This window comes from Prionailurus viverrinus, chromosome E1 (assembly GCF_022837055.1).
Source record: "Prionailurus viverrinus isolate Anna chromosome E1, UM_Priviv_1.0, whole genome shotgun sequence".
Lineage (NCBI taxonomy): Eukaryota > Metazoa > Chordata > Mammalia > Carnivora > Felidae > Prionailurus > Prionailurus viverrinus.
Window position 1 is genome coordinate 2463945 of NC_062574.1, and position 8476 is coordinate 2472420.

Here is an 8476-nt window from a genome sequence, read left to right on the forward strand (position 1 = left end):
GCAGGGGAGGGCGGGGAGGGGGGGGATGGTGCTGGCTAGCGCTTGGCCCTCAATGGGCCTTAGGCTCTCTCATCACTTGCACGGAAGTACCGGCCTGCGGTGCAGCCGATAAAGTCCAAACTTGCTCTGGCCCCAACCACACCGCGCGGTGACCTCGGGCAGGAGCCTGAAATCAACTAGACCCGTCGGGGGCGCGGGAGTCCCGCCGCCGCCGCCGCCGCCGCCAGCGCCGCCGCCGCCGCCGCCCCCGGGCCGGGTGGAGGCCCCGCGCGCCGCGCCCCCGCCGCCCGCGCCGCCCCCCCCCCCCCCCGGGCCGGGGCCCCTCCCGCCAACCCCGGCCCCGCGGGCGCACGGGGCCGACGGCGCGGGCCTCCTCCCGGGGTCTGCGCGGTGCACGCGCCCGGCCGCCCGCGCCCCGGCGCACGAGCAGCGTCCGGCTTCCTGAGCGCTCCCCTCCCCGGGCGCGTCCGTCGCCCCTCCCTCTCCGCCGCCCGCTCCGCCCGCTCCCCCTCCCTCGCCCCCGCGGGTCCCGGGAGGGGGGGGCGGCGCGGCAGGCACAGCCCCCCGCCCCCATGGCCGGCCGTCGGAGCCAGAGGCGGAGGGGGCTCCTGGGGGAGCCGGGCACCGCCCTGCTGGCCCCGCTCGCGCTGGGCCTGGGCCTGGCGCTCGCCTGCCTCGGCCTCCTGCTGGCCGCGGTCAGCCTGGGGCGCCGGCCCCCGCCGCCCGCCCAGGTGAGGCCCCCGCGGCGCAGCCCTCCCGGGGCCGGCCCGGAGCCGCGTCTGCGGAGCGGCGGGCGCGGCCGGGTGGGCCGAGGGCTCGGGGCCAGGAAGATGGGTGGAGGGTGAGATGTCAGGTGGAGGAGGGCTGGGTGACGCTGCGTCCTTCCCAGCAGGAGCCTTCCCAGGGGGAGCTGGTGGCAGAGGAGGACCCGGACCCGCCGGTGAGTGGCCGTGGGCGGCGGGCGCGCGCGTCTGGGCGTGGGGAGCGTGTGCGAGCGGAGGGTGCGGGGTGTGCCCTGGCGGCGCCGGCCGCGCGTGTGCGCGGGGGTGTGCACCGCCGTGCACGGGTAAGCGACGGGGAGAGAGGGTGACGGCTGCGTGCGAGGGGTCTGGGTCACCTGAGTACGGAGTGTTTATTGGCCGCGGGTGAAGGGGGGGTATGAGACGGGGGTGGGGGACCTTGCCTCCCCTTGGACCCCCCCTAAGGCTTCTGTGCCTGCTGCTGGCTGGTGCCTCTCCTGACGGGGCCCCCTGTCGGTCTCAGTTTACGTCTCTGCTGGTCCCCAGGCAAGACCCTGGTTTAGCCCTGCCCTTAATTCCCTTAGGAACTGAATCTCCAGATAGAGGAAAGCCGAGATGCCGGGCCTTTCCTGAAGCGGCTGGCGCGGCCTCGCAGAAGCGGTGAGCACCCCTTATCCCACCTTCGGGAACAGGAACAGGGACGGGTCTGCCGTGGCTTCTGCAGTCATTATTGCCTTTGTTTGCCCTAATAGCCCCACAAAGCGGGCAGAGCCGAAACCATGAACCTCACTGACAGGCGGGATGGAGAAACTGAGGCACAGACAGTGTTGGGGCGGGGCGGGGGGGGGGGGGGGGCGGTTCACAGTCATGCAGCTAACCAGTTGAGGCACGCTCAAACCTAGAATTCTGGCCCTCTCTCTGAAGCCTGTTCCATCACTTGGACCTGCTTCTCATTTCAAACCCTAAGCCAAATAGGAAGGAGGGATGGTCTGGGGTTAGGACAGCCCCTGGGGTCCTGATGGAGACACAGAGCGGCGTTGGGGAGTCAGGGGCCCCGGGCCCAAATAAGCTAAGAAACTTCTGAATGGGATGATCGTATGACTACAGGCCCAGGTTTGCACAGGACTGTCCCAGCTGACAAGTGTTTTGTCAGTGCGATTATTAATAGCAAGACTTTTGCTCTCAGAAACAACCCAGTTTGGATGAGAAATGATATAGTCATTCTACCTGTGGAGGGAGATAAGGCCTGAGGTTCTGAGGACAGGAGCCTGGACCAGAAGGGGGATGCTGGGCTTCTGAGAGGGAGAAGGGGCTGGAGAGTGGCTTCTGGGCACTATTTTGCCCATCTGTCTTTCCTTGATTCTCAGCACCCAAAGGCCGGAAAGCAAGGGCTCGCAGAGCGATCGCAGCTCACTATGAAGGTGGGTGATGGGGGAGCTATGCCCAGGGAGGGCGGGTGGTGGAGGGGCAGGCCAGGTCTCACCCACCCTTTCCTGTGTCTTACAGTTCACCCACGACCGGGACAGGACGGAGCGCAGGCCGGTGAGACCCCATTCCCACCTGCCCCTGCTCTCCCCTGCCCCCCACAGCACTGACCTCCTGGAGAAGGAGCCCCTCAAAACCTTTCCCTTCCCACCGTCCTCCCTGCCTTCAGCTGGGGAACCCCAGAAGCCAGTTCAAGAAAATCTTCAGGGGCTCGGTTCTCTCAGCCCCCACATGTGGACTTTGTCTGTGACCCAGGCGTGGGAACCCAGGCAGTCTGCCCCCACCCAAGCATTAGGCCTCGCTCTTGTGCAAGCACATTGGATTCTTCCCTCCTCTCCCCCCGCCACCCCCCTCCCGTATTCTATGAATCTTCACCACTCTGATCACTTTTCTCAAAATGTTTCTACCGGGCTCTTCTTTTCCACCTTTACCCGACCTTCCAACTCAGCACTATGACCTCAGAACCTCAAACCCAGTCTCTGGCCCCTTCCCCTTCCAGACTCTCCTCCCCCCCCCCCCCCCAACTACTCCATCCCACCTGCGTTGCCAAGGCCTCTAAGTGAAGTAGATAGATTCGGTATGCGGCTTGAAGCTAGCGGCTTGCTTATGAGTCGGCTGTGCGGGGGAAGGGGAAGGAAGGAATCACAAATGACTTCTAGGTTTTGAACTTGGGCATCTTTGGGAATTGTGATGCCATTTGTTTTTTTTTAACGTTTATTTATTATTGAGAGAGAGAGAGAGAGAGACAGAGCGTGAGCAGGGGAGAGGCAGAGAGAGAGGGAGATACAGAATCCGAAGCAGGCTCCAGGCTCCGAGCTGTCAGCGCAGGGCCCGACGCGGGGCTCGAACCCAGGAACCGCGAGATCATGACCTGAGCTGAAGTCGGACGCTTAACCGACGGAGCCACCCAGGCGCCCCTAATGATGCCATTTATTGAGGTGGCGTTAACCAGGGGAGAAATGGGTTGGGAGATACGTAAATTAATCATTAAGTGTTTAATAATCAGCCAGCGGCTTCCACAAATAGCTGGCCGGACATCGTGGGCCGGCTCAGGCTAGGTCAGGACGCGCATAGTCAGGCGTCACAGCCACAGACGTGGTATTGAGAGCTGTAGGATTGGGTGAAACACCGCGAGGAAGAAGCATCCCCAGAGTGAGTTCCTGAGGCTCTCGGGACATCCAGAGGGGAGGCCAAAGACAGCCCAATGGACGCTGAGAAAAGCAGCCGGACAGAAGGGAAGAAACCGGGGAGGGGAGTGTCCTGTGATCTGGGAGAAGACTCGGTCTCACCCAGGAGGGTGTGGCCATCTGTGCCCCATGCAGCTGAGTGGTCACATGAGATGACTGCTGGGTTTGGTAACCTTAAAAGTCAGCTGGTGACCTGGACGTGGGCGGTTTCAGTGGCCCCGTTAGGAGGGACGCCAGTGTGGATTGGGTTAAAAGAAAATGGGAACTAGGAATTGGAGACGGTGACAACCCTTTCTAGAAGTTTCTCTGTGACGAGCGGAGCAACAGGCCAGTAGCTGGAGGGAGCTGTGTATGGAGGAAGGGTGCAGTCCTTCTGGTGATGAGCAACCCCACAGGGGTCTTAGCCAACGGCTACTGAATGGAACATTCATCCAGTCTCTGCAATAGCCCTAAAAGGAAGCTGTCAGCACGGAGCCCGATGCGGGGCTCGATCTCACGAACTGCGAGATCATGACCTAAGCCAAAACCGAGAGGTGGGCGCTTAACCGACTGAGCCACCCAGGCGGCCCGGTAGATAGAGGCCACTTAACCTGTGTGAGGCCTCGAGGATACCCAGGGGTGGAGCCCAGGTTTGAACCCAGCCAGTGCGGGCTTGTGTCCCAGACATGCCTGGTGCGGGGGTGGGGGGGAGCCTGCAGGGCAGCGTCCAGGAAGGGGGCCAGGGGTGGGTTCCAGAACCGAGAGAGGAACACATCATCCCCTGGAGAATGTGACGACAGGTCAGTTTTTAGTGCTGGTGGGGGGACGTGAGGGAGCCCTTGCGTGATGACTTCTAGGTCCTCGGGAGAGTGAGGAGGGTGGGCGGGGGGTGAGCAGAGGTGGTACAAAACGCTTATCTTGAGGACTACAAGAGCGAGCTTCGTGAGGAGGAGCAGGAAGGCTGCCAGGCTATAAAGAATGTCCATTTGAGGTTTGTGGTGGTGACATTGGCGGACATCGTGGTCCCAGGGACCCCGTGCCCCCTGGCCACAACCAGCCTTCGCCCAGGCTGGTCCCATAGCGGGGCGCGCCCTCCCTCCTTCTCTCCCCCTCCTCTTCAGGCCCCAGGCCGGCCTTCCTCCCCTCCAGATGGGCCATTTATTTTAGCAGCTACCCAGACATTCATTCGTCCCCTGACGGAACACACACGCACTGAGCGCCTGCTGTTGGTAAGGACCGGGCCGGGCGCCCACGGGGGATGATACCCAGACCAGTTCGCGAGAAAAAGTCACTGCCTAGGAGAGGAGACAGGCATAGGGATTTGCAAGTTACGGTAGGCTGGGACAGGAACAAGAATGAAAGTAGCCAGAGGGAGGCGGTGGCGAAGAGGAAGACACCCAACTTTACAGTGGAGTCGGGATTCCTGTCTCAGAAAGGCGTGGACCCTGAAGCGCGAATGTAAGATGGACCAGGGGTCAAGGGCGTGCCAGGTGGAAGGAGCCGCTTGTGCCAAAGCCCCGAGTCTGGCAAGAGGATGATGAGGCCGGGCGACCAGGAGAAGCCTAGCGTGGTCGGAGGGAATTGCTGGCGGAACAGCATGAGACTCGAGGTTGGACGAGAATATGGAGCCGGGCCACACAGGCGTTCTGGAAGTCATTCCAAGGTCAAAGCAAGTAGAGGCAGGCTCACATCTGCGTTTTTGGAACCTCACTCCCCGTGGCTGTGTGTAGGGAATATACTGGAGCCGGGGACCGGGGAGACTGAGGGGGGGCCCGAGGAGGAAGGAGGCTGGGAAGAATCCCGGTGAGAGTGGCAGAGACCACACTGGGGGGGGCCAGGGGTACCCCGTGGGGGCAAGAACCCGGAGCCAGATGCGGGAACGGAGACAGAAGGCGAGGCCAGGGTGGAGGGGCCGCGCTCAGTTTGGGTCCGGATGATGGTGACGGCACAGTGAGCGGGGTGGGGAGGACACAGGAAAGAGCGGGACTGGAGGCCCACATGGGAGTCTGCAGGGTGACGGGTATCTCGTAGGTGGGCAGGAGAACGCCCGCCAAGCGTTACCACGTCCTTGCGAAAGTAGCAAGGACAGCGCCCCGGGGCTGGCAGAGGGGGAAGGCCGCCAGCGAGGCCCGGGACAGCAGCCGCCAGAGCCACACGAAGCCACAGCCGGGGGGCCACGTGGGCCACCCCCCTCCTTCCTCCCACCAGTGTCCCCTGGGCGCCCACTCCGAGCAGGCCCAGCCCCGGGGGCCACGGCACAGTAGACAGTAAGGCCGGGTGGGACCCCACACTTCCTCCTGTGTAACTAAACCGGATGACTTCCTGCGACGGCGGCTGCTCCGAAAGCGGGGGGCCGTGGCGAGCAGGTGAAAGACAGGCCAGACTGGCCACGCCAGGGTGGCCGGGGAAGAGTTCCCAGCGGAGTCGGGATCTGGCCTAGGGAAGGTGCCAGGTGTGCGGCGGGAACAGGAAGGAGGCGGGAGTCCTGTGAGCTGGCGCAGCGAGAGAGAGGTGACATTGGAGAGGTGGACTGGGGCGGGCCTGGGAGGACCCGGGAAGCCACTTGAGTTGTGCGCTGTCATTTTAGTATTCACCTTCTTTGCAATTTGTAACTGGTCCAGCTCTAGAGTGGTGTTTTTTTGTTTGTTTGTTTTGTTTTTCCGGTACATCTTTATGGAGCTGTGCTTCAGGGTCCATACAATTCGCCCATTTAAACTCTATTTTTAAAAGTTTATTTACTTATTTTGGGGTGGGGGGGCAGAGAGAGAGGGCAAGAGAGAGAATCCCAAGCAGGCTCCACGATCCCAGAGGAGCCCGACAAAGGGCTCAATCCCACGACCCTGGGATCACGACCTGAGGCAAAATCAAGAGTTGAACGCTCAATTGGCTGAGCCAGCCAGGCGCCCCCATAGCATTTCTTTTTGTGGTTGAATAATTTCTCATTGTATGGCTATACCACAATTTTCCTTACCCATTCATCATCTGATGGACACTTGGGTACCACTTTTTTTTTTAATGTTTATTTTTGAGAGAGAGAGAGAGAGAGCACAAGCAGGGGAGGGGCAGAGAGAGAGGGAGACCCAGAATCCGAAGCAGGCTCCAGGCTCCGAGCCATCAGCCCAGAGCCCGACGCGGGGCTCGAACTCACGGACCGCGAGATCGTGACCTGAGCTGAAGCAGGATGCCCAACCGTCTGAGCCACCCAGGCGCCCCTTGTTATTTTCAATTTTAATAACCCCAGTAGTATACGATTCAAGTACCGTATATGGTCTCAAAGTAAAACAGACAAACAGTAGAGACAGGGGCTTCCGGGTGGCTCAGTTGGTCAAGCATCTGACCCTTGCTTTCAGCTCAGGTCATGATCTCAGGGTTCGTGGGATCAAGCCCCTCGACAGACTGTGCTGAACATGGAGCTTGCTTGGGATTCTCTCTCTCTCTCTCTCTCTCTCTCTCTCTCCCCCTCTGCTTTCCCCCCACTCATGGTCACTCCCCCCCCCAAATAAGTATTTAAAAAACTAGAGACACAAAATATCAACCCCCCCCCCCCACCTCTCCTTCCATCTGGCTCTTCTCCCCAGAAGTGGCTGGTGACGGGTTGCTCCCGACCCCTCTGGTCACACATATGTTGCATTTCTACACGGAACTTCCTATTACACTACAGGCTCCGTGGGCCGTGACTCCACCCGGGGCCCGGGGCCACGTGTCTGTCTTCCGGGCCCAGCGGGCCCCCGAGTCTTCTGTACCCGATGGGTCTTTGGGGAGTGTGAGGAAGTCCTGGGAAGGGACTCTCCCCGATCTCTGAACACCCACATTCAGGTGTGGACGGGACGGTGAGTGGCTGGGAGGAGGCCAAGATCAACAGCTCCAACCCACTGCGCTATGACCGCCAGAGCGGGGAATTTACAGTCACTCGGGCTGGGCTCTACTACCTGTACAGTCAGGTAACCCCACCTGGCTCCGGGGGGGAAGCGGGAACCGGGGGACAAGGGTCCGGGGCACGGGGCGGGGGCAGCTCCAGGTGGGCGGGGAGCTCGGGCTTTGGGCTGGAGTTGGGGGGGGGTGGATCCCTGGGTCACCGAGGACAGGGGACACGGAGACCGTGTCGCCTCCCGCCTCCCCGTAGGTGCACTTTGACGAGGGGAAGGCCGTCTACCTGAAGCTCGATTTGCTGGTGGACGACGCGCTGGCCCTGCGCTGCCTGGAAGAATTCTCCGCCACGGCCGCCAGTTCCCCGGGGTCCCAGGTCCGCCTCTGCCACGTGTCTGGGCTGTTGCCCCTCCGGCCAGGGTCCTCCCTGCGGATCCGCACCCTCCCCTGGGCCCATCTCAAGGCCGCCCCCTTCCTCACCTACTTCGGACTCTTCCAGGTTCACTGAGGGGCCCCGGTGGCGCCCCGGGCCCCACCCTCCGCTGCTCCTCGCCCCAGACCTGCCCCCCCTCTGCAGGCTGCTTGGGCTGTTCACGTGTTGCCACGCCACATAGATAACCCCCTTCTCCTCTGACACCCACTCCCCCCTGCACCTCACTAGCTCCTGAACCCCTGGTCTTTCGACGCCCCCCCCCCCCCCATTTATCTCCTGACTCCCCGCCCTGGCCACAACCTCCCCACCCTGCCCCCGGACACTGTGTCTACTCTACTCTGGGTGAGGGTGGGTCCCCACCGCCTGTTCAGGCACTAAGAGGGGCTGGACGCCAGGGAGACTGAGACGGGGCCAGGAGTTCCCAAACGTGAGGGCTAAGAGCAAGACGAGATCCTTCCCGATAATTCCCTGTGGATTTTTAAAACAGATATTATTTTTATTATTATTGTGACAAAATGTTGATAAGTGAATATTAAAGAGAATAAGCCACGGTCTCTCTCTCTTTTTTTTTTTTTTTTTAATGTTTTTGAGAGAGAGGGAGAGAGAGAGAGACAATGCACGAGTAGGGGAGGGGCAGAGAGAGAGAGAGAGACACAGAATGTGAAGCAGGCTGCAGGCTCCGAGCTGTCAGCACGGAGCCGCACGCGGGGCCCGAACCCATGAACCGTGAGATCGTGACCTGAGCCGAAGTCGGAAGCTTAACTGACTGAGCCCCCCAGGCGCCC

The 8476-nt window shown here is 61.4% G+C and overlaps 1 protein-coding gene across 2 annotated transcripts; it reads left to right on the top strand.

Moving 5' to 3' along the window:
* The first annotated feature begins 335 nt into the window (after positions 1-335).
* TNFSF12 (TNF superfamily member 12) lies at positions 336-8243 on the top strand. 2 transcript variants are annotated; one of them, XM_047833762.1, is made up of 7 exons: positions 336-731; positions 890-940; positions 1325-1400; positions 2108-2161; positions 2247-2282; positions 7208-7332; positions 7515-8243. In XM_047833762.1, exons 1-7 carry the CDS (start codon positions 573-575, stop codon positions 7764-7766), a joined length of 753 nt encoding a protein of 250 aa, XP_047689718.1. In that variant the 5' UTR covers positions 336-572; the 3' UTR covers positions 7767-8243. The 2 variants fall into 2 exon arrangements, with proteins under 2 accessions (XP_047689718.1, XP_047689719.1); XM_047833763.1 differs by having other exon boundaries at positions 338-731; positions 893-940.
* Positions 8244-8476: the final 233 nt, after the last annotated feature.

What these genes read in the sequence shown, in the direction of transcription:
- TNFSF12 (XM_047833762.1), top strand. Translation starts at nt 573, where the DNA reads ATGGCCGGCCGTCGGAGCCAGAGGCGGAGGGGGCTCCTGGGGGAGCCG. An exon ending in AGGAGGACCCGGACCCGCCG is followed by an intron (nt 941 to 1,324) that starts GTGAGTGGCCGT and finishes TAATTCCCTTAG; the next exon opens with GAACTGAATCTCCAGATAGA. An exon ending in GGCGCGGCCTCGCAGAAGCG is followed by an intron (nt 1,401 to 2,107) that starts GTGAGCACCCCT and finishes CTTGATTCTCAG; the next exon opens with CACCCAAAGGCCGGAAAGCA.